General features: G+C 41.0%; 2 protein-coding genes across 5 annotated transcripts; both read left to right on the forward strand.

Annotated features, from left to right (window-relative positions):
- Nucleotides 1-485: 485 nt before the first annotated feature.
- Nucleotides 486-12,433, forward strand: LOC307043625 (leucine-rich repeat-containing protein 27-like). Of its 4 annotated transcripts, none has more exons than XM_079688198.1 (11): nt 486-570; nt 2,247-2,548; nt 2,736-2,866; nt 3,114-3,172; nt 4,928-5,080; nt 7,965-8,166; nt 9,649-9,789; nt 10,084-10,183; nt 10,746-10,837; nt 11,971-12,091; nt 12,189-12,433. In XM_079688198.1, the coding sequence occupies exons 2-11, from the start codon at nt 2,342-2,344 to the stop codon at nt 12,300-12,302; spliced, it is 1,320 nt and encodes a 439-aa protein (XP_079544324.1). In that variant the 5' UTR covers nt 486-570; nt 2,247-2,341; the 3' UTR covers nt 12,303-12,433. The 4 variants fall into 4 exon arrangements, with proteins under 4 accessions (XP_079544324.1, XP_079544323.1, XP_079544325.1 ...); XM_079688197.1 differs by lacking the exon at nt 486-570 and adding an exon at nt 954-1,121; XM_079688199.1 differs by lacking the exon at nt 486-570 and adding an exon at nt 954-1,121 and having other exon boundaries at nt 10,087-10,183.
- A 235-nt stretch (nt 12,434-12,668) lies between these two features.
- On the forward strand, nt 12,669-24,637 carry pwwp2b (PWWP domain containing 2B). Its single transcript, XM_079688590.1, has 3 exons — nt 12,669-13,470; nt 15,651-17,375; nt 22,991-24,637. Exons 1-3 carry the CDS (start codon nt 13,331-13,333, stop codon nt 22,995-22,997), a joined length of 1,872 nt encoding a protein of 623 aa, XP_079544716.1. The 5' UTR covers nt 12,669-13,330; the 3' UTR covers nt 22,998-24,637.
- Nucleotides 24,638-24,798: the final 161 nt, after the last annotated feature.

Here is a 24,798-nt window from a genome sequence, read left to right on the forward strand (position 1 = left end):
AAAGAGTTAGCTAAAAGAAAACAGGAAGTCAGGCTATATCCCCTTAAATATAAAAGCTTAAATGGATTGCAGATATGCTGCATTAAACTGCAGCATGATTCGAGTTTCGTAGTCATATACAGCTTAACAATTACATATAATTCAGTCATTTTAGAAGACAATTGAAAGCAAAGCACGCTTCAAAATGATTTAATCATGATTAAATGACTTAAATGATCGAATCTTGACAACATTAAATGGAAGCTATGAGTGTGATGACCACCAGCTAGATAGCTCGTTTCTATTATATACTCTATTGTATAGAGCATTTAAGAAATTAGGGAAAAGGAAAACAAGATTTACATCTTTCAAAAACCCTTCTTGTGTAATTAAATATATACAGTCTATGAATTAAATCTGTTTTTTTTATTTACTGCGAATGAGACTTTTATTGTGAAATGTACAACCGGAAGCCACTCTCTAGTCCTCTAACTAACTTGTCACTTGTGAAAGTAGTGTGACAGATGCTGGCCAGTGACTGTAGTCGACGTAGCCCTGTATCACAGACTGTGGTGAATTTCAGCACATACAGTAAGTACCAGCCTCTGTTGGTGAAGCCAGGATAGCTCACTACAAACTGAGGGGGATTTCTCAACGCATGTTACCAGGAGATAACTTCTATCCACCAGCCCAAAAATAAACCTCTGTTAATGTTCCCACAATCTCATTAGGAGATGGATGGGTGGTGCCCGGATTACTGAGGGAGAACAAGGGATTTAACACGTCTCTGTATATGAACACCAGACATATCTGCTCTGTTACACTAACACATATTGAAATACATATATTGATGTTCAATGTAGCTCCGGCATGTGACCTGCTCACATTGAGGAATCATTGATGGGTTTTCAAAACAATCTCTGGTTGATACATTATGCAGTTCGCCTTGTTTGCACGTGGACGGTTGCCGTAGTTTATGTTGACCTCGTTGCCATGGTAACGACGTCGAACTCGTGAGACGGTATCTAAAAGTTAGCATGACAAAAACGATGGCATATTATTCTTAGTTTTTATAAAGTGTTTATTTTAAGAAGACACCAGGTTTTGCCCACATGATAAGAAGATGTTTACCCACATTTCGGGTAAGCTAATACGGTGGTTGAATGTACAATAGTTTAATTGTTTACTAATGTTAGCTAATGTTAGTTAGCATCAGTGAATGAAAAGCTACACTTACCTGTAGGCAGTTGTGGAATAAGTACTATGCATTCTAAATATAACTCAATTAAAACGAAAAACGTATTGGCATTAACATGAAAGTATCTACTCTTTATGCAGAATGGTCCTTTAAAGGATCATTTTATATACTTTATTTATGCATTAATGTGTTCATCTCTTTAATGTTGTAGCTGTTAATGAAGGAGATCATTTGCAATACTTTACGGGTGGCTTAATTAATAATAATACATCATCATTTATTAGCTTCATGACACAGCATTTCCATTAATAATCTTAACCTACAAAGTTATTTAAAATGTCAGATTAATTGAGTGGAGATAGTTAAAAAGCAGCACACAATATGTAGCTTTAAGTGTAGTGAAAATACTAAAGGAAAGTACACACAGTGGTGGAAGAAGTACTAATAGTACTAGTATGTAAAAGTGGCAATACTACACGTTAAAAGTATTGTTACAAGTACAAGTCCTGCATTCAACCTTTACTTAAGTAAAAGTACAAAAGTATCAGCATCAAAATATACTTAAAGTATCCTCCTGATGCATAATGGTACATTTTAGAATTGTATAAATATTGAGTAACTGGGTTAGAGATATTCCTGTGTTTTTATTACTGCTGGTAAAGGTGGAGCTATCATAAATGTCGTTTGTTAAATAATTGATTTATGTTTTGCATTAGCTAATAATCTTAATCCAAAAGTAATTAGCAACTGCTGTCAAATAAATGTAGTGCAGTAAGAGTACAATTGTGCCTTCTAAAATGTAGTGGAGTTGAAGATTAAAGTATACATTAATTGAGAATACTTCAAAATTGTACTTGAGTAAATATACTTTGTTGCTATCCACCACTGAGTCCACATACAGTATGTCTTACTTGTACTATTTGATTAAATGGATTCAGGAACATGTGTTATACAGTCTAAGGTTACATATCACCACTTGTTGTAGGCAAGTTAAAATCTCAGTTTAAGAATTCAGCTGTTTAAACGAGAAACAGCGATGTGATTCTGACATAAACATTCTCATTTTCAGACACAGGGAGTTAAAAACCAATGCACAAAGACACCTGAACACACCGGAACAATGCTCTATGGTCACTGATCATCTCATCAACACCTGTCTCCACGATGTCTTCCCCCGAGGAGGAGGCTCCTGACCTGCAGCTACGTTTTGTGTTTGGGAACAGTGTTGTCAAACGGCAGAATCCCCACATTCTGCCTGAGGATGAAGAGGCACAGGAACCCCCAGAACATTATTCAACTGAGACATTATGTCTGAGCAGAACGCAGCGGACGCATGTCGGAGAAAGTATTTTGAAAAATAGCACGCTAAAGGTCAGTTGTGACTTCACTGTGCATTCGCACATTCCCACCTACCTTAGGTACATATGCTGTGGTGGTTATCAAGCAAAACAAATTAGTGATGCATCCAGGAAAAAATGAGGCCAACTATTTTATATACCAGTATGATTGTTTATTTGGAATATCAATCATCTCTAACTGCCCATTATCTCATCTTTAGTATTTATATCTTGAAGGCAACCAGATATCCAGTATCCCAGATTCAATGTTCATCCGCTTGCCCAACCTTCTGTGGCTGGACCTCAGAAATAACCACATTACATCGTTCCCTGCTGAAATTGGCTTGCACAGGTATGAAACTGCTCTTTGAAATAAAATAAACAGATTTATTCCCAGTCCCTCGTCCACTCTCATGTCAAATTTCAGAACCTTTTGAGATATGATTTCTATTTGAGAATTCTGTTTCATGCCATATGCTCTGGAAATTGAATTAATGATTCCAACGTGATTATTTCTGTACAATTTCCTTATGTGTTCAGTTTAAGACTCAAACGTATCCCTGTCAACCATGTAACAATCTGTGATTCTGCCCTCGCAGGTCTCTGAAGACATTACTTCTGGAGGGAAACCCCATCTCTGAGCTTCCAGCTGAGATGGGTGAGATGACTTTAGTCACCTTTACCAGCAATAAATGTGTGCAGCCGTTGACATAACAAGCAGTTCTCCTGTTGAATCACTTTCAGGGAGCCTTAATGGCAGCTAACATAGAGCTAGATTGCATGCAATGAATGTTTCTTAATCCTCCTGTTGTCTTCGGGTCAAATCTGACCGATGTACTACTTTCATCAATCATAACTTTTTAGTTTTACATTCGATTGCATTAAGGCTTTATGATATCCTTCACAGTAGACATTTGAACATATGAAATTGCTGATCACCACTTTCATTGAATTGTGGATGATTTAGTCAACTTTGTAACACCCATGGTGTTCCCGGGCAAAAATGACCGCCATAAAGAAAAGGAATTAGTAACAATCCGGATCAGATAAAACACACACACACACACACACACACACACACACACACACACACACACACACACACACACACACACACACACACACACACATACTCTAGAATCTAGATGTGTCGTCCCCCCTTATGTGCCCAATCCCCCCTTATGTGCCCAATCCCCCCACACAAACACACACACACACACACACACACACACACACACACACACACACACACACACACACACACACACACACAGAACAGTTTGAAACATTTCCCGCTCTTATGTGCCCATCCCCCCACATGGATCACACCTGGCACACGCAATACATGTTCAGTGTCTATTCTTTGTACATTTACTGCAGTTTTTCATGTATACCAGTAGTCTGATACAATATTTACAGTTTGAAAGGGTGTTAAATTACATTTGGTGATGATTAATGGTTTTTGTGTTAATGTAATAGCAGTTAAAACAGGACCGGTCAAATTTGACCGTGAACACCAAAGTAAGGGGGGGGCGGGGGAAAGAAGACAATAGAAGGGTTAATGGAACTTTTCCACAGAGGTTTTTGTCATGTTTTAGTTGTCACTTAAACTTTTGCAAAAACACTGTTGCTGCCATGTACATGTAATAAAGGTATAAGATGTGACATTACCGCCTTAAAATTAAAATAAATACTCCAGCTAGCCAATATTGTTGAGCTGTTTACTTACATTATCTAAGACGTTTCCAACAATTTAAAACCTGGAAATGTGTCTGATTTTGTATCCCTGTTTTATCCTCTTGCATCGGAATTGAGATTGTCTGCCAGAAGTTGTCATAAATTAACTTTAACTCCAATCCACTAAATGGTAAATGATTTTAGTCAACAGACTTCTGGGTCTTAAGTTGTCAGAGAAATAATTATTTAATGTGTTTACTGTTTTGAATTTGGTAAAAAACCTCCTGATTGATGAACAATAAAGGATTACTGACGACAGCAATCGTGTTTAATTCAACAACTCCTCAGATCTACTTCAGAATGCCACCAAAAGTCTTTTGTTAGGGCACGTACACATGCACAAAAGTAACATTTCCCTTTTTCTTCCATTTTATGCGAGCGAAAGGGCAAAAAATGGTTTGCTTAGATGGCAAAGCAATTTGCATCTTGGCCTCACCTCGGCTGACAATAGTTGTTTCTTGCTCGCCTTGTGCATGTGTTATCGTCACATTGGTTTATTTAGAAGAAGAGCAGAAAGTTATGTCTTATTATTTTTAACACTGAGAATACAGTGTGTTAATTCCTCCACTGTTGCGCCCATTGTAAATAATCGGTATATGTTTGCCTTTGTGTCAACTAATGCAAGAACCTGTAAACATACTTCTAATGTATACTTTATTTGTCCATTTCTTTCCAGGAAATGTAATTACTCTTAAAGGCCTTAACCTGAGGAACTGCCCCATCACTTTCCCTCCACAAGACATAATAGACCAGGGGCTTCAGAGCATCCTGCAGCACCTCCGCAGTGCAATGGCTCAGCGGCCAGTCAGCACGAAGAAGAACCCCCCAGGTAAAAAGAGTGTCGTATTTTTTTAGGCTGACCTAGAAGTTAGCATAGTACGGGCTGCTTTAACAAAAGGCCAATTGGATTTCTCCATTGGATCTTGTGATATGAAGAAAAGAAGATAAAAACAAAAAAGCAAATGTCTTGTCCAGCAGGATAATCCCCCCATATTAAAACCACTTTAATGATAGTTGGTGTAAATGCAATTGCAAGAACTAAAATGCTTACTTTGAAAATAATTTTCAGAGAAAAAGGATTTTCCCTCATTTCCAAATGTTATATAAATGCATATCACTCTCAACTCTCTATACATAGAATAAGAAACTACAGCCAGGAGATGGTATGTTAAACTTAGCTTAGCATAGCACCGAGGCTGGAAACACAAGGCACACACACAAAAAGCCTCCTGTAGAAAAATGAGATATAGCCATAGGCTGTATATATAAAGGATATAGCATGTAAATAAGTGAGCTTCAGAGCTGCTGATAGGTGGATTTTGTTACCTTTGGACATTGATAGGCTAGATTTGTCTAAAATAAGCTTAGGATTCAAGATTCAAAGATGTATTGTCATGACATAAACACAACTAAGGTGTAGCTATGCAATGAATAAAAAACTTAGCCAGGTCACAGGTTCCTCAACAGTGCATTACAAGGCATACATTTAAATGTAAAATAAAAAAATTGTGCAAGCTCAGGTGTTTAACATTCTTATGGACTGTGGGATGAAACTGTCCCTGAGTCTGGTGGTTTTAGTCCGGATGCTGCGGTACCACTTGCCAGACGGCAGCAGACAGAACAGTTTGTGGCTGGGGTGATGGGGGTCTTTGATAATCCTGAGGGCTTTCTTCCTGAGCTGCTGGGAGTAGAGGTCCTCCATGGATGGCAGCTCCGTCCTGGTGATGTTCTGTGCAGTTTTCACCACCCTCTGTAAAGCCTTACGATTGAGGGCGGTGCAGCTGCCGTACCAGGCCGTGATGCAGCCAGTCACGATACTCTCTTACCGGCTGTCTATAGCTTCATACCTAATAGACAGATATCGTAGTGATTTGTTTTTTTCCTCTTATCTCTTAAAGGAACTATAGCGTGGTAGCAGGAACTTTAAGTCAACATTGCTAAGCTAAAGGCGGACTTATTTTTGCCGTGATGTGGTTTAGTAGTTTCATTTAGCCACTTGTTAGTAACCACTTTCTCAAGGCATAAAAAGCTTGAGACATTCGCTCGCTTTAGATATTTAATGATGTATTTTATTTCAAGGCTTAAGCTTGTCTTTACCACAGGCCTCATTTCAGGCATCTAAATAAAAACACTTGAGACAAACGAGCTGGAAGTGCTGAAATGCTGAGTCCTTTGCAAACACATTCCTTCACCCTCTATAAAAGGCACCTTAACTTTGAACAGTGCAGCAGCAAGGTGTTCAGCATGCACATGCATTCCAGCCATCTGTGCTCTTTTTGTGAAAGATGGGACGGCTGGCCACAAAAATAGCTCCTTGCCCTGGTACCACTTCACTGTGGTGTAACTTCTGTTCCCTTGGAGACAGCGCTTGCCATCCGACCGACTCCCCCCCCTCTTGCTCTGTTCCAGCTCTGTAATATTTTTAGCCAGATGCAAGTGATTGATAACCTGTGGGCTGTAAACAGGAGCTCTCTGTCACCAAGCAGTGTCTGGAGGTAATCACTGTGAAGCCCAAGACAGCCCCCCACAGGAGGGGCTCCCGCTGCACAATGAAGGACGCCAAACCCTCCGTCAAACCCTTTATCTCCCTGCATACAAGGTTATTAACACAGACAGGGCTGCGGGTCTCCTTGCATTTCATTGGCTCAGAGTATAAAGTAGCAGATTTGAAAATGCAGTATTTACGTACTGCTTTGCAGGGTTGGGAGGGGTACTATTCAAATGTATTGCGTTAGGTACCTGTGTTGGGGGTTAGGGAGTTACTTTTGTATTACCTCAATATTAAATACAAAGCAAATAAACACAAGAGCAAACAAATATCTATAAAATGTTTATTAGTAAGTGTATTATGTAAGACGACAAAACAATGTGTTGTGGTGACTACTGTATAACATGTCATAACTCACTCATGGAACTACAGTTAAGGGTGTTGTTTCCTCACGGGCATATGTGTTGCTCTCTTTATATATTTCGTGTCCTCCTCCCTTTCTCTCTCTCTTGTCGTCCCGGGCTGCGACCCAACAACAACTCTATTTCTGCTCCTCATTAAAGCAAGCTTTGTACCTCCATTGCACCGCCTCCGACTCCCTATCTCTCGGCACTACAGTGTCATCTTAAGTTAAGGAGATAATACTATAGTTTACAAATGCTGTTTTAGTTCAAAACTTTATTGAAAAGTAAACAGAGTTTAGTTGTTTAATAAATCCGGTGTCCATCTACTGCATTTAAAAACATAATTTAAAAAAGAAGAAAATGAAAGTAGCCAAAAATAAAACCAATAAGAAAATTCAGGCAGTACGTCTACCTATAATATATCTTTATTTTAAAATCTATTGTAACATTGCAATCCTGCTAGTAATCCATATTTGTAAAGAATGTGCCAGTCATTCATGTAACTGTAAGGGAATAAAGTTATTTGTGTCCTGATAACAGAATCCCGTTATATGTAATCCATTACTCCTCAAGCCTGCAGTTTTGTCATCCTTTTTCAGCTGCGATAACATGGATTATTAGTCTAATTATCCTACACTTGGATAGAAATGACATTCTCCCCCTTATTTTTACAGTTAAGTACGAGTGCCACATTTTCTGTTCTGCAATTACAAGGGAACTTTTACCTCCTGTTGTTTGTTATGTGAAATTGTTGTTAAAATGCTGACATGTTATTGACTGCCCCCCTGTTATACTGGCTGCCATGGTTGTTTCTTTGGTAGAGTTGCCAGTGGTGGAGAAGCTCCAGCTGTCGGAGCTGATGGGGTCCAGCACCGAGGAGCAGGATGAGTCTGTGGATGAGGAAGAGATGAAGAGGTTCAGGGAATTAAAACAAAAGATGATTCTGCTGGACAAAGCTGAGCTGGGCTCAACCGCTCAGGGCGATGGAAACCAGAAGCCACCACTTCTTCCAATCGTCAAAAGGTGAGTTAAGGTATTTGGCTGAAAGATATTTTTAAGGGAAATGCTTTTCCTTTGTTATAGTTTGAAACCTTGGGATACATGTTCACTCAGCATGCTAACAATGACTTAATTATCACAAATTATAATACAAATTAATGGAAAGGTGTAAAAATAAACTAGAATTTCACCCAGGTGGCTGCAGTTTGTATCCCATGTGAAACCAAAATGTAACATTCACTTATTTTACTTTGACATTTAAGTTCAGATATGTAATGCTGCATTCACATGATACTTGGCTCTCTCTTTGTTCACCGAGAAGTTGGGCACAGAGCCTTGCCATGGAAAAAGTCAGTTAGGTTTTGTTTCTTTGATTACCCCACCTGCTAGCTTGCAGTGCTACATACCGCTGTCTTCTGATTGGTTGCGCGTTGAATGGTCAGCGGGGAAATCGTTTAATTTAATGCAACAAATTTGAGGGGTTTTATGCATCTTAACACACTTAACTTACGGTAAGTCACATCCTTTACATAATTACTTTAAACATGAAGCTTAATTGACATACATACAACATTGAACCCAAAGCATGATATTGTACTAAACCTAACCAAGTACATTTGTTTCAATTCACGACAGTAACAACGTGTTCAAAACTGTAATCTTGGAGATAATACATTTAATCCAGGATGCAATTCTATTGAATGTTTTTTTTGAAAGGTTAGTCAAGAAACGTATCACCCTCATACCTCAGTACATAGAATAAGTAGCTACAGCAGAGGAGATGGTAGGGTTAGCTTAGCATATCATTGAGGCTGGAAACATAAGGCACTCGCACATAAAGCCCACTGTAAAATAACAAAATGAGATATAGCATATAAATAAGTCAGGGTCAGGGCTGCTGGTAGGTGGATTTTGTTACTTTTGGACATTGATAGGCTAGGTCTTTCCAGGCGTTATGCTAAGCTTAGCTTACTCAATGTCTATGGCTTCAAACTTAATATACAGATACCGTAGAGATTTGTTTTGCTCCTCTTATATCCATGCCTGAAAGTGAATACACTTATTTCCCAAAATGTTAAACTATTCATTCCAAAAAAGGGATGTATGTAGGCCAGATTCACAGAAATATGAGGGAACAAAACAATGATTTATTTAACTGCTCCTGCTATTATTGTGTTGCAATACACCTATTATATCTGAATAGGAGAAAAGGATTTATGCACAACAGATATGTTCTGCCTGAACAATGAAGTCTGAAAGTGTAATTTACTATCTAATACCCAGACAGAGGAGGTGAATATGTTTTGTTTCTGCAGATAGATATAGTGCTGAGTCTTGGAGTCATAGATGGCCTGGTGCCTTGGAAAAAGTATAGCAAAACACTTTTTAATGACATTCTCCGCAGAGTAGACCAAGTGATAACAGTCTCCCCGGCTGTCTCCACTGGGACTCAGAGCTCTGGAGAGCAATACAAATAAAAGCATTTTGTTTCAATTGATTTGTCAGAAAAAAGGCCGCCACCAAGGCCGCATCAATTCCCGAGCTTCCACTGTTTGACTCTCAGCATCGGAAGAGACCAGAAGAAAGGAGACCGGCTGCAATGAAAGAGCTGAACGAGAAACAGGCTATTGTCGAGCAGAGGAGAAAGTAATATTATTCCTTGAGTTCAATAATAGGATGTACCCATTTAGCATTCTACTGCACTAGATTTTAGAGGATTTAATTGTATTGGATTCATTAATCCAAATATTCATGCTAGGTAATACCAAAGATAATTCATGATAAAGCAGGGTTATATTGCATCTAATTGACATTTCCCAAGTGAGGAACCGTGGGGAATCCATATGTAAACAATGTAGACCCCTTTGGAACCACTTAAAAACAATACACAAAGAAACATTTCCTTGACATACCATGATACTTTATTTGGTTCTTCCATAGAAGCCATGACGCTCTTAACAAGTGGCGCACCGAAGCAAAGACCACACAGAAGAAGAAAATGCCTGAGCAGAAGAAGCATGCCGAACAAAGAAACCAAGAGGTATGTGTGAAATAAATCACATAAATGTCCACCTGCCAACCACCAGGGGGCGAAAGAGCACCACCTCTGCCAGATTGGATGGAGAACAATGCATTTGGTAAAACATTATGATGCCAGTAAGTGAGTTTTCAGGTAGCTGCATTGTCAGTGATCCTTTATGAATGTATTGAGGATGGTGCTCATGGACGCAGCAACAGATGGCAGTGCTTGCGAGGGACTTTTGCTGCATCAGTGATCGCACAGCGGCAACATATAGTTGTCAAAGCTGATGTATACATGCCGGCAGCCACCAAATGTAGACCATGCAGATGGACGGTTTTGAGTGATTTGACTGTCAGATGCATTTCCACGCATACAGCTGAAGTGTAGCGTTTAATGTTTGCATTCAACTAGCAACGTCAGTGTAAATATTCACTGGATAGTCTAGGAAAAAGACAATGCATTGGGGTAATTTGACGCAATGAGGCTGTTTGTAGGATGTGTCGCAACAGCTGTATCTTTCTTTATGTACACAAGCTTTACAGTGATGTACATGATAATAAACATCCCCTCTCTGTTAAAGGAAGCAGTAACAGATTCAAAGCCCAGTGTGGAGGATGGCAGTGATTCTAGTAAGACACCAGGAATGTCCATCACACAGTTTGAGGAGACAAGGTAAATGAAAAATCTGAATCACACTTCCCACTGGAAATGAATCCTCCCTAACACCCGCTAACATCTGGCTTTTGTCTTTAGTTGGAAAGGTTACAATGGGCTTTCATTTTCAGGACAAATACCTCTGCAGTAGTGAAGGGTATTTGTCTGCTTCAACTCCTTCACTCAATAAGTAACGGATATAAAAAAAAGTGGCCACCCTAAAATGTTCACTGTTTATTAACCTTGCTTCTGGTGCCAGGAATCTACATCATCAAATTTACCAAACCAGGTATAAACAAAGATAAATGTTGTCTACTGACAATAGGAAATAAATATGTCACCTATTTTCAAGTGGGTTTTCCCGTATAAAAAAGCCTTGCTTCTTTTGGTGGAAAAAGGGTAACCAACATAACAAAATAATGTCTACTCCAGACAAAACATCTGGTGTACAACAATATGAAACCAGGGCCTGTATAACAATTATAATCATATTTATGTTTAATTATTCCTATTTTGTCATATCATTACTACTGGTAGCGTTGAATTTGAACATACAAAAGACTGGGAACATCTTCCTGATTATAACTTCAAATCTTGTTAGGTATTAAGCATCTCAAAATGTAAAAATCCCTCCCTAACACTTTAATCCTATGCATGTATCTCCTTTACCTCCTTTGTGGTTGCAGATTTCATAAGGGAAATGAGGCACAATACGTGTCATCAGTATTCCTGATTAGAACACTGCTATGCATATTGTATCTGTGATTTCTTCACACAACTTAAACAGGGATACAGGATCTAAAAGTATACACCAAATGGCATTTTGTATTGTCTTCAATGGTGAGCCATGCAGATGGAAGGCTAGAGACATCTAGTGGACAAAGAAAGAGTTTACTCCCACCACACCATCAGCAGTTTCTTTTGTTCTTCTTTTGAAACATTATTCCTAAAAAAAAGATCAACTAGAATAGATAATACACATTTTCTGTTTCCGTTGATGGAATAGATCTTAACTAAGGAGACAACAAGTCACTCAACAGCTTGCATTTTTAATCAGATGTCTACCTAAAGGCTATAATAACACTGGCAATGCTTAGGCAATTAAATATTCAGTATTTTTGAATGGATTTTTGACCTGTATGACCCTGTAGATCAGCCCGTGAGCTGGAGCAGCAGATCTGTGCCCGTGTTGAGAAGATGCAGGAGAGACGCAGGAATCCCAGGGGCACGATTTCCGAGCAGATGGCAGTTGCAGAGAAGGACGTGGAGGAGGTCAGGCCTATACTTCATTATTCACACAACTCATCTATATTTGAATTATTGGATATTAATCTGAATTTGTTGTGTTCTTCCCCACTATGAATGACAGATGAGGAAGCTACAGGCTCAGCTTCTCCAGAGGAAGAAAAATTGGGGAATAGATCTTCAGAAACATTTTACTATCGTCACTGGGGACAACTTGCCGAGTTTTATTGACAAGTAACAAGGATTTTAATGCCTGTATGGGTTTTGTGGTATTACTTTTATACTCAAAATGTATTGTAAAGACTAAGACCTTTGTTGATGATCATTGCAATGCTCAGAACATACAAATAAAGCATTGTTACTGGCCAAGTGGGTGTTTTCAACTTTTCTTTTGCAAAACATCCTCTCCATCATACAAACTAGTTATGTTTGCAATTTATGTTGACCTTATTATCATTCAATACAAACATGTAAAAGGTTTTATGGCAATTTTACATATTTACTGTGTACAATCAAGTTATCCATTGTTATATGCAACATTCAGCAGACATAATAGTATAAGCATAACAAAAACTGAGACCTAAAACACAATGTACATTTAAAAAAAGCCTTGGATAAAAGGGTTGAAAGGGTATCAACAGAAAAATTGTAACATCAACAACCATCACTTATTTTCACATTAGGAACAACACAACCTTGTAGGTTAAAATAGTCGAAATAGCAATAGGGTTCATTTCAAGTAGTGTACAAAATAAAATGATGATGTTAAAGAGTATTTGAGACAATAACAGAGAAAGTATAACTAACTGTGGTTTAATTTGGATGCTGTATATATTGTGAATATTTAGAGGTCACATCTGTCCAATTTCGCTTACAAAATATTAGAAAATGCATCCACACTTTATCGTGTTTATCATTATACTCTTAGTATACAATGGGTGCTAAACGCCATAGCCTCTCGCTATGAAAAACAATGGCATATCCGAGTTAAAGTCCGTACTAGATGAATAGCCTAAAACAAGTCAAAGTGAGACAGAGAGGGGAGGCCTTGTCTTGAGAGATTTCTGCTCCTCCAGCACAGGGAGCGTGATGTCAGCGGTGGCAGTGCTGTTGTAATTGACTTGGTGGGGGTGATGGCGTCATTTTATGCCCTGGTGTAGCCTCCTGCTCCTATAGCGAAGGGGAGACGGATCTTTAGCCGACGCGACCGTGGCTCCCTTGGCGGCGATCGAGCACCGCAGAGCCGGACACGAAACGCCGGGAAACATGGAGGCTGTGGCCGAGGAGCTGCGGGCCGGCTCTCGGGTACCTGTCACTATCGATCAAATAGTTAACGATACACTGGTGGTGACGCTGACCTACCGAGAAAGGAACTATACGGGGATATTACTTGATTGCAACAAAAAGTGAGTGTCATTTCGAGTGTTCTCTTTGTACATTTATCTTTAAGTTGCTAAACTCAGGTAACGGCTAACCTACCTTTGATGCTAACGGATAGCTAGTTATCTCATAGCTAACTGGGCCTCCATACAAAAGACTCGTAGGTTATTGTAGCTGACAGGGTAGCTATCTGCTAGCTGCTCGGCTAATGGCGAACTGATTTCATTTTAGCTCATTAATACATGGTCAGATACGTTATGTTATCACGGTGACATATTGTTTGTTAAGATAGCATTGCAACTATCCTCAGACATTGTTAATAAATTATCTTAAACATTGGCTAATATCAGTGGGTTTATCTATAGCTTATTGTTAGCCTTCATCAAATACAGAGCAGCTAAAAACGTATCCAGTAATAGGGCAGGCCTTCGCTGAACAATATTCTGTAGATTAGTGTTGTTTATATGTTTATACGTTACCTGCAGGGCATTGCATTGTGTACACATTTTCTGGAGTGATTTAAATCATCTGAAATATAGTTGCAGGTTTGAGAAATGGCTCTTCATAACCGGTCACTTTTGATCTGCAGAAACAAATGTCCATACAGATACATGTGGGATATAAAATAATTTTATCTGTAATACTCTTCCCTTACACCTAGTTCTGAAAAGATCCAGGGACCATTTTAAGGGTCTTTGCTACACAAGAAAAGGCCCACTCCTGCCAGTTAGACATAACACACAATACTGTCTGAATGAGAAACCTTAATATGTGCAATCTGACATGTGTCATGTCTTATCTACTTCTCTTGACGTGTGTCACATGGTATAACCCTTGTATGGCTCCTGGTTCTGTGCACCTTAAAAGCCACTGGCTTTAGACTATTTATAGATGAGCAGATTCAGAATCTGAACAGCTTTGCCCCTTAGTATGCTTAGATGGTTTTTCCTGTGAGAGCTAAAGCTGTACTGAAAATAACCCACTCAAAAGGGAAAAGGGAGGCCTTGGAATAACTTCAAATAGGCCCATATGTTAGGCCTTGTCACTGACAACATTTGGCTTCTTCTTCCTTTTCAGCTCATGGAAATACATTTCCTGTCATTGTCTTCCACAGGTTTCTATCATCGTCTAGGCCTATCATTCAGGCAGATCTTTGTATCTAGTTACACTGTACACAACGTGAAATGGCCACATCGCAGTGAATCATGGCTGGCTGCTCATATGCTGCGTCCTTGTGCTGTGCCTAACTAGCACTGCCTGTTCGCTGTCACAGGCAGCCCTGTTTGTGCCGTGTCAATCACTGTGAAGGCTAATATTCAGCTGCTTTAGGTGCGCATATAAAAAGGTGAGAGAAACAAGCCGCACCAAGGGACTATTATTTCGGAGGTGCCTGCCAGCTACTCCTCCTGGGGAGGGAAACAGGCTCCCCAAATGTGCACTAATTAATAATCTCACCACACACAAGCCCCAAATAGACACGGATGTAAAAACAAACCGAAATCTCCAGGCTCCTTCCCTACATCTCTGAATCCCGAGTGATTCATGGGATTGTTTTTGTTCAGTCAGATGTTGGGGAGGGGGGTTCCTGGGCATCCTGTAGTCTCTTTGTCTGCTGTCTCCTGACTAAAGCAGCACAGCCATGTTACTGTTGCCTGCCAGCCACCTCTCAATGGCTCCTTGGCATAGGCCTACTTTGGATAGGTTTGCTGGTCCTAGAGCATGAAAGAAAACACATAAAATCCTTCAAAGAGTCAGTGATACTATTGCGCCATATTTGAGGCCTACGGCAGCAGGACAGATAGCTGCCTGGCTGCTTGCGGACCCCAACCCCCACACATAAAGAATTTTCAGCATACAGGTGACAGGAAGAGGGAAGCCCGTGTAAAGTAAACGTAAAGATTTTTTTTTATTATGGTAGGTGCCTTTTTCTTTTTTTAAAGGGAACGCGTTGATCAGCATTGGATGCTTTTCTATTTTTTGCTAATTGAAACAGCAAGGTATTTGATTTCCCCCGTCCTATTGGCCTCGAATGATCCAACATGGTCAAATAGAATTACGACATAACGGGATCATTCTTTTGGAGAAAATTGTTTAACTAAAATGTAGGAATGTTTTTGTTGCATGCAATTCAATGCAGTACTTTAATGAAGCTCAATGAAACACACAGTTATTCATTGATTCTTGTTTTTTTTCTTCTTCATTTCAGGACTGGGCTATTCTGTCTACCAGATTTCAAAGCAGATAACAGGCACTTCCCGATATCTACACCGGCGTGTGAAGTCCCAGAAGTTCTGAGTGAGGAGCCGGTTTCCAAATCTCCCAGCCAGGCTTCACACAGACCAAAGGATGAAAATAGTCTCCCAGAAAGCAGCTTACCTTCTGCACCTCTTCCCTGCCCTGTACCCACACCAGTGCTCGCTGGACAGACTCCTTACCCTCCTTATTTTGAAGGAGCCCCATTCCCTCAGCCCTTATGGGTGCGCCACAGCTACAGCCAATGGGTACCTCAGCCCCCTCCACGACCAATCAAGAGAAAGAAAAGGCGAACGAGAGAGCCTGGCCGCATGACCATGAGTACTATCCGTCTACGGCCACGGCAGGTACTGTGTGAAAAGTGCAAGAACACACTGAACAGTGACGAGGACAGCAAAGATGGCATGAGCAACACTAAGACTCCTAGAAAAGAGAATGCACTACAGAGCGATGATGACGGTGAGGACAAGGACACCACTTCTAAGCTGTTGAGAAAAGAGGATGTTGTTGCAGGCAAGGACACTAAGAGACGTGAAAATGGCCCCAGCCTTGACAGCAAGCGTCTCAGGAAGGACAAAAGGGGGGAGCCCGAAGGGGAGAAGTTCCCCGGAGGTGATGTTATCCCCCACAGTCCTGTCATAAAGATCTCCTACAGCACTCCACAGGGCAAGGGGGAGGTCATGAAGATCCCCGCGAGAGTCCACGGGTCAGTCAAGCCTTTCTGCCCAAAACAACTGGCGCTGAATGGCCTGGGAGAAAACGGCAAGATGCCTTCTGATCCCACAAAGGAGCAACGGCACATTTTAGATGCCACAAGGTCTGGCCTGACAGTGTCCATTCCCAAACTCAAACTTACCAGGCCCTATACAACTGTGGGTCAGGACTTGCCTTCTCCAAAGATCCACTTGAGACCCCCTCAGAGGGAGGGTGAGGACAGTGTGGTGGAGTATGAGGCAGAACTTGTAGGAGGCACCAGGAGACGAAGCCCCAGGGTGCCCGGGCCGTGCCTCCCCCAATCTGACGACTCGGGGGAAGGTAAAAACTCTCTGGAGTTGTGGTCTGGGAGTTCAGGAGAGGAGGTGGAGCGCGGCCACAGCGACCTTACCCTTCTTATTAATTTCCGTAAGCGCAAAGCGGATTCTTCTAGCCTGTCAGTGTGCAGCAGCGACAGTCTAGACGAGTCCAAGTCCTTCAGCTCCGACGGCACCTCACCAGAACTCTGCGACCTGGCCCCGGGGGAAGACCTGTCCGTCACCTCGTCTTCCGTCCCATTACGGGAGGACTGCAAGACAGTGCCACCGCTTACTGTGCGGCTTCACACCCGCAGCATGACAAAGTGCGTAACCGAAGAGGGTCACGCCGTTGCTGTGGGCGACATCGTGTGGGGGAAGATTCACGGCTTCCCCTGGTGGCCCGCACGCGTCCTCAGCATCAGCGGCACCCGCAAACAGGAGACGGCCAGCTGCGAGGCCCAGTGGCCCCAGGCCAAGGTAGCGTGGTTCGGTTCACCCACCACCTCCCAACTCTCCGTTGCCAAACTGTCGCCCTTCAGGGAACTCTTCAGGTCCCGCTTCAACCGCAAGAAGAAAGGGATGTACCGAAGAGCAATCCAGGAGGCAGCCAAGGCGGTGGGCCACATGAGCCCCGAGATCACATCGCTGCTGTCCCACAGTGACACGTAGGTCAGTCCACACTTCACCTGTGGTTGTATCGCATCTTCTTTAGATTAATGTGCATCCAAGATATTGCTGGGTTATGAATATCATTTGACCAAAACCAACATTATTGATCTCTCACCTGCAATGGTGTACAGTACATATACTCAAGACAGGATTAAGAAACCATTATTTGGTTAACTAAGGGTTCCCAGAGAAAAATATCTTAACATTGAGTAGTCGCTATTTCAGTCGTTCGCACGGTTTTCAGTGAACACAACAAAAACCAAAAAAAAGCTCATGTATTTTAGTCTCTTGAAAAACATTCAATATAAAGTGAACAGCAAAGGATAAAAGACTTAGCAGTTTATTACACAGGCATTTGCCGTGATCTATACTTTATTTGATGGTTACTGGCAGCTAAGTTTATAAAGAAGTTCATCTCCTTTTTAATCATTAAACATACAGTTTGTATAAGATTCAACTGACTTTACAAAAACATAACTAAATAGTTATGAAACCTAAGCTTTACTTTAAACCTAATAAAGGACAACATGCCAGTTTTTTTAGGTTTTGCAGTTGGGGTTGAGATTTGACAACATGTTAACCAAGCTGAAACCAGTATCAACATGCTTATTGTATCTCTTTTGCATTCAATGTAAGCAGTTGGCAATTTAACTGGGAAAGGAATTTGATATATCTTGATAGATTCAGTTCAGGCTAAAAGACAGTAACTCTAATTCCCAAAAATAACTGCTAAATAAGACCAGTTTACAAAGTAGAAACGGCAGCAGAGGATAAAGAAGTTTCTATTATTGATTCATTAAAGAAAGTTCCACTAGGACTGAAAAATGATGGGATGCTCTGCTCTCAGATTTCTTGAATAAAATCACACTACAAAAAGGTTTTCCTCATACATTTTCAGGATATTTGGTTGAGTACACAGCAGTTTGCAGATAGCTCTCTAACCAGACTACAGACTGGTTTCATTCTGGCCTTTTATCAAGTTACTCACTTAATTAACATTTATAGGCGACAGCTCATGTGACTAGCAGCTACCAGCGTTAACATTCTGACCGGTGAAGGTGACGATCAGGTGGACTTAAAATAAGAAGCTGCTACCTAACTGTTTATACACTGCTATTTGCTAATAAGATTAGGCAGAGACAGGAAAGAAGAGTTCATGTTAGTGAATCTGTATTTTACCAGCTCCAGTACCAGGGTTACATATCCCAGCTGTGGCGTTATGGACAGACACAAAAAATATACCGCGCTCACTAACGATCTCACAACAATCGATGTTCAGGTTTTTTAAAAAGAGTAAGAACAGAGTCGCTGCCGCCAGAACCACCACACTCATCATCCTCACAGCAGGTGCCGCCTCAGAGAGACGAAAGTGTGTTTAATGTTGTGCCCCCGCTGAGCGCAGTCCCTCTGCGGGACGTAGCACCCGTTGCAGGATAACAAAAAATAGCATCCCAGTGCCGGACCTATAAGCCATAGATGACCCGGCGGCTACACAGCCAAAGCTCATAAAGTCAGCCAAAGCTCATAAAGTACCCTCAGACACTTTTCGGACAAAAGACAAGGAGCTTCGCTGCCCCCTGGTATGACAAGTACACATTGTTGGAGTATAGCATTAGCAAGGACAGTGTGTTTTGTAAAATGTGCAGGCATTTTAGAGAGAGAGGCCATGGTTACAGGGACTGGAAACACATTGACTATGCTCTCAGTAAACATGAATGTCATTCTAGCATAGCCTATTTTTAAAAATGGCCGATGTGCCCTTTTATACAGTTAAGCCCCTTCCCCTCTAACATCCTCTGCTCGTGACTGGAGACATGTGTTAGTAATCAATGTTTTTCTATTGTATCCCTTGCTACATTAGCTGTTTACTGTTGATGTTTTTGTTCAGAAATGTTATAAATGTTAAACTAAACGTTTGCACAGCCTTAACATTTGTTTTTGTAAAACTGAAAAGACATTCTCCTATTTAATCGTCAAAGTTTTAATAATATATTATAGTTACCAATGGCCATGTTGTGTGAGCACACAGGTGAAAGATGAAAAGGATAGTTTTTTCTCCCTCGTTTTACCAGGCTGCAGTTTTCTAATGTTATACCTGCTGCAAAAATACATTTCATGTTGAGATTAAATATCTAGAGAAATGATTAAGAAACGTAGAGCTAAAATGTCGTGCCATTTGCAACTACCGGAGCGCACCCTGACGTGGCAGGCATTCTCCAGCCCAAATCAGCAACGCTTCTGAGTGTGAGGCAACAGTATCTGCTGCCCAGCTGCTTTAGTATGAAACGTACCTTCAGCTCATGGAATCTCTGCAGTATCAGAAGGAAGTAGCCTAAAAATCTGTAGCCTCTGAAAAGTCCCGCGTCAGAGAACCAGTGCCATTTACGCATGGCCGCTCACTTCACTAGATCCGCTAAAAAGGACAGCAGGCTGCAGTCTAACCACTCAGACACACATCAGGTGCTTGCTCATTGTTCCATATTCTGTCGTATGCTCTTTGTTTCTAAATGTAATGTATTGTGAACCAAAACAAAATAACAGGGTTAGGGTTAGTAGGGTTAGGGCTAGTAGGCTATAACATTTAATTTCACTCATTGCGGCCATGCAGCTTAATCATTTAAATAATATTTAAGCTTCTTATACGTGAACATGTTTAAGAGAGAAGGGTTTAGAAAAAGTGTCTTTACTAGCCTATAGGAAATATGCATTACACAGTTGCCTACAATGATATGCAGGCATTTCTTTTTCTTTTCTTTTTGTTAAAGAGAAACATTTGAACAGGCCCAGCCAAAATGACATTGGCCCACCCACAATTGAAATCCTTGCGCCGCGGCTGAGATATCCTCGAAATCAGTGGTCACCAACCTTTTTAAGCCCAAGATCACCGACCTCGGCCTAGGTGAAAGGCGAGATCTACCTATTGCAGAATTGAGTGAAAAAGACGGCCCAGACAATGCTTCCAATTTGAGGCCTTTTATATAGGCACATTTTATTTGTATTACCGTTACAACGAAGGCTCCATAATCAGCTCACGGCATATAAGCAGGGGTAAAATGCTATTGGGAGGCAGACCTCACCTCCTCTAGGGGGGGCCTCACCTCCTCTGGGGGGGTCCGGGGGGATGCTCCCCCGGGAAGATATTTTTTTAAATATTGAAGTTGAAAGCATCAATCTGGTGCACTATGAGAGCAACATGAAGAGATCTATGGATACCTCTCTCAGCACCCAGATGAAACAGAACTGTAAACAGATTCTTTTTCTTTATGGATATTTTACAAATCACTCTTTTAAACTGTATTCTTGTTTTACTGCCATATAGTAGGCTATTTCATACCTGTTTTTCATGTAATCTCTTATTGTTTGTATAACTATAATGATCATATGAAGGTGTGCCACGGAAATAATCTTTTGAATAATTTGTGACAAAACCGTTCAACACACTCAGAGTCCTTTAAATCACCTGAGCCCCTGAGTCTGACAGGAGAGGACTCTCCTCCAGCTTGTTGTGGAAACAGCTCCTTATGTCCGTTAGTGCAGCTAGCTAACCAGATGCTAACATCACGGTCCCCGCTAGCACAGGTCCCTCTCTCTCCCTCTCTCCCTCTCTCCCTCTCTCCCACTCTCTCTCCCTCTCTCCCTCTTTCTATCACACTAAATGCCCTATTGCCACACACACACAGAGCCGAGTTTGAATGACACAAGCACACGTGTATTTCCATGCAACTCTCTGATTCGTCTGGTGTCTTGCCTCTGTTGCGTTCACTGAACACGGGAAATTACAGGCCTGCCATTGTCTCTTGTGTCATGATGAGGTTCACGTAATGCACGGTTAATGTTTTATATTATTGAGGTTTCTCAAATGTACGTCAATCAAGTGGCACCTGCTAACGGGGTGGTGGATGATAGGTTTATATCTAAAAACGTATTTTTCAAACATTATTATTTTAATTTTCTTTTTCTTTCTTTTTTTTTTAACGGTCCGCGATCTACCCGCACCACACTCGCGATCGACTGGTTGGCGACCACTGCTCTAAATGTTTGCATAGTAGAGCCCTGATATCCTAATGGCATTCCATACCCTAAAATACCCTGCAGATTGAATTAGACCCCATTAAAGGGTTATCACACTGCAGGAGGCACAAAGATTCATAATCCGGACGGGTGTCAGGGCCACATGTGAGAAAGGTATTTAAGTCAGGATTTTGAGAACAAAATCCAAATTCTTACTTTAAAGTTGCCTTGTATTTTAAAAATGTATTTCACTTTAGTTTTTTGTTGTTGCCCTAAACTCTTCTAAAGTTAATATAACTGTAAATGATGAATATGTTTTCAGGTCCCATTGCCAAGCCCTTTCCTTAAATGTCTTTCAAAGCAGCTAATTTGTTCATGTTCATGGGAGTGTGAGCTAAGTGAACATGATTCTGCACCAACCTGCTATTGAACAAATATGGAGCTGTGCCATTCCAGCCTCAGGGCACCAGCCGTATTAATGCCATGAAGGAGTTGCTGTGAAGAAAGTATAGCAAAGCATTAATAGCAGCTTAAATGCAGGCACAGGCTGAGCTGCTCACTGTCAACAGAAAGGGCCTAAGAGCCATCAAATAAACTGTCCCAATGGAAGTCAGTCAAAGTATCACTGCATCCAGTGGTGGAAGTGCATTTACTCAAGTTCTGTACTGAAGTACACATTTAAGGTACTTGTATTCAACCCAAGTATTTTCATTTTATAATACTTTTTACTTCTACTCAACTACATATTGGAAGCAAATGTTGTACTTTTTACTCCACTACATTTATTTTACATATGTTATTCACTTTGCAAATTCAGATGTTGACAGACAACGAAAAATGTTTAAAGTGTGATTATTTGGTATAGATTAAACCATCCAATATTTATTTATGTTAACTAAAACCATGAGTGGGTTAACAGAAAATTCATTGGCAGCAAAGTCTTCTGTTCAAATATATTTCACAGTCCCAGCTTCTTAAATGTGAAGTTCTGCTGCTTTTGCTTTCAAATATAATTTGTTTTATATTGAGATGTTTCTGCAATAAGTACTTTTACTCCTAATACTTCAAGTGCATTCTCCTAATCGTACTTAATGCAGTACTTTTACTTGAAATTGAGGAATTTCTCAGTGAGGTATTAGTACTTTTACTCAAGTAAAGAATCGGAATGCTTTTTCCACAACTGACTGCGTATGCATAAAAATAGCTGTTGTTGTCACTCTGTAGCTATGCAGAGTTGTTCCCCTGGTTTCTGCGTGCATTTCTCCTGCAGCAACACACATTCAAAGGTTAAATATTGTCTTCTGATTGATATGAGAGACAGACAGGCTGCTCCCAGACCTGCTGTTGACTCAGACATGCTGGTAGATTGTAAATCTTTATTTGGTACTTTTTCCAGAGCTCATAAAAGAAGCGTTTCCTCGCTCTGTCAACTACACAGAGATTTCAGCTCGCTTTAAAATAGCTGACGTTCCCTTCCGTAACCTTCCCTAGACTAACATGACATGGTCCTGCTGCTGCTCAATCCCTGCTCTTGATAAAAGACCGGTCTGTTTGCTCATTGTCTTTACTCTGTGCTCTGTCTTCTCTCTCTCCTGTGTAGAGGCTGAGGACTGAAGAGAGATCTCCGAGGTTTTCCTGAATTCTCACACTGTGTCATCAAGACCCAGGAGGGAGTACGTGCGGTTGCCACGGCTACAATTTATATACCGTTTCACAAGGCTTGTGGAAAAAATGGCCGCCAAGGTGGATTGTTGCTGAGACTGGATAAGGGAGCAAAAAAAAAACGCCAGGTATCTCATGCTCAACTATTCCTCCTTTTTCTTTTTTTCTAGATTTCATCATATTTCAAATAAAGCCGACCCTACAAGGACCCAAATGTATTTATTATCTGTAATGGTTTTTTATGAGTCTATTACAATCTCTCCTCCAAGTCTGCTGCTGTCATTACCGCGGTCCTCGATGTGTTCACGGCAAGGTTTAACTCATCTTCAAAGGAACCCCCCCCTCTTTACTTGGACATGAACTGTTTGACCACGTCTCTAAAAAGTCTTACCACAAATCCTCTTCGTTCTGTCAATGTGAACAGCGAAGTGGTGACTGTTCCTGCTCTCCTGGCGATCCGTGTTCCATCCTTTCGCACCGTTAGTTGGATTTGTGGATGTATTTATAATTAACTCTATTCCTTTCCAGAAACATGATTTGTCTCTCTTCCATTTCATTTTTAACTTGAGGACTGTCATGTTATCAAACCCCCCCGACCCTTCCCCTTTCAACTCTTTATTTTCCTGAGATACATTTTTACATCACTTTATTTAAAGCGTCACGTTTAAGAAAAAAAGCACTTTATCTGTACCTTGGTGGCCTGCTGTGAGCTCACTGTCTGAGACACTATTTGCGAGATACAGCCCTGATAGGCAGCAGGGGAGTTCAGAAGCCTTGTGGTTGACTATCCATGGCCTTGGAGATTCTTTGTTTTATTTTATTGTACGATTTATGGGACACCAGACACGGATGGTTGTGTACACTGTATTCTCGACTTTGGGTGCATTTTCTCTCTCAGCTCACACACACACACACTACAACAACAATTCCACTGGAGAAACATGGGTGAACACATGTGTCAAAGCCCCCTATGCATTATCAGTTAAAGCTTTATGAGTGGGAGAAGAAGGAAAAACATGCTGTAAGAATACTGTGAATTCAACTGCTGAAGAGGAACTCCCTACTACTCAGTCATTGGCAGAAGAGCAGACTGCAACGCTGACCTTTAGTGACCTTTGTGTTGAAAGCAGCACTGTTGGAATAGGGGGAGGGAGGGCAGCGAAGGCAAGAGGCTGTCAAGCAAAGCCCGGTCTGTATTAAAAAAAAACACAGAGCGAAGGCACACAGTCACGCTCGGACAACCAGACGTCTCCCTCCTGCTCGCCCGGAACACTCCGCTCACATGGAGGCTGAAAGCAGCTCATCCTTTGTCAAAGAGAGATGTGTGTTTATTAGGGGAGCATGTAATGCACTCCTCCCATTTTTGATAATCTGCGGTTTGACTGTGCTGTCAAGTCCCGGCTAGTTTCCAGGCAGCCTTACACAAGACGAGTGGGAGAGTCTCAGCATATGTTTGCCTGAGAGCGGCCGGCAGGATGAGCAACATGGCTGTCTACTGTTGCCCACGTTGGTCAATGTTATTGGCTACTTTTCTTTTGTTTTCTTTTTTACATGTACTGTACATAAAATAAAATATAAAGCAATACCTGTGCTGTTGTGGATGGGTCACTTTGTCATCATAATGTAATGGTTCAATTGCTAAAGTTGGGGTTGAGCATAGCATAATATTCAGATCAGAATCCAGTTTATTGCCAGGTACGTTTACACATATAAGGAACAACTTTAACTATTTAGCATTAAAAAAGA

This window comes from Notothenia rossii (genome assembly GCF_949606895.1).
Source record: "Notothenia rossii genome assembly, chromosome: 6".
NCBI classification, from domain to species: domain Eukaryota; kingdom Metazoa; phylum Chordata; class Actinopteri; order Perciformes; family Nototheniidae; genus Notothenia; species Notothenia rossii.

Bases quoted from the DNA above. Each gene is read 5' to 3' on its own strand.
- pwwp2b (XM_079688590.1), top strand. From the start codon at position 13,331: ATGGAGGCTGTGGCCGAGGAGCTGCGGGCCGGCTCTCGGGTACCTGTC. The intron at 13,471-15,650 runs GTGAGTGTCATT...TCTTCATTTCAG, and splicing joins TTACTTGATTGCAACAAAAA to GACTGGGCTATTCTGTCTAC.
- LOC307043625 (XM_079688198.1), top strand. From the start codon at position 2,342: ATGTCTTCCCCCGAGGAGGAGGCTCCTGACCTGCAGCTACGTTTTGTG. The intron at 8,167-9,648 runs GTGAGTTAAGGT...TTGATTTGTCAG, and splicing joins CTTCTTCCAATCGTCAAAAG to AAAAAAGGCCGCCACCAAGG. The intron at 12,092-12,188 runs GTCAGGCCTATA...TATGAATGACAG, and splicing joins CAGAGAAGGACGTGGAGGAG to ATGAGGAAGCTACAGGCTCA.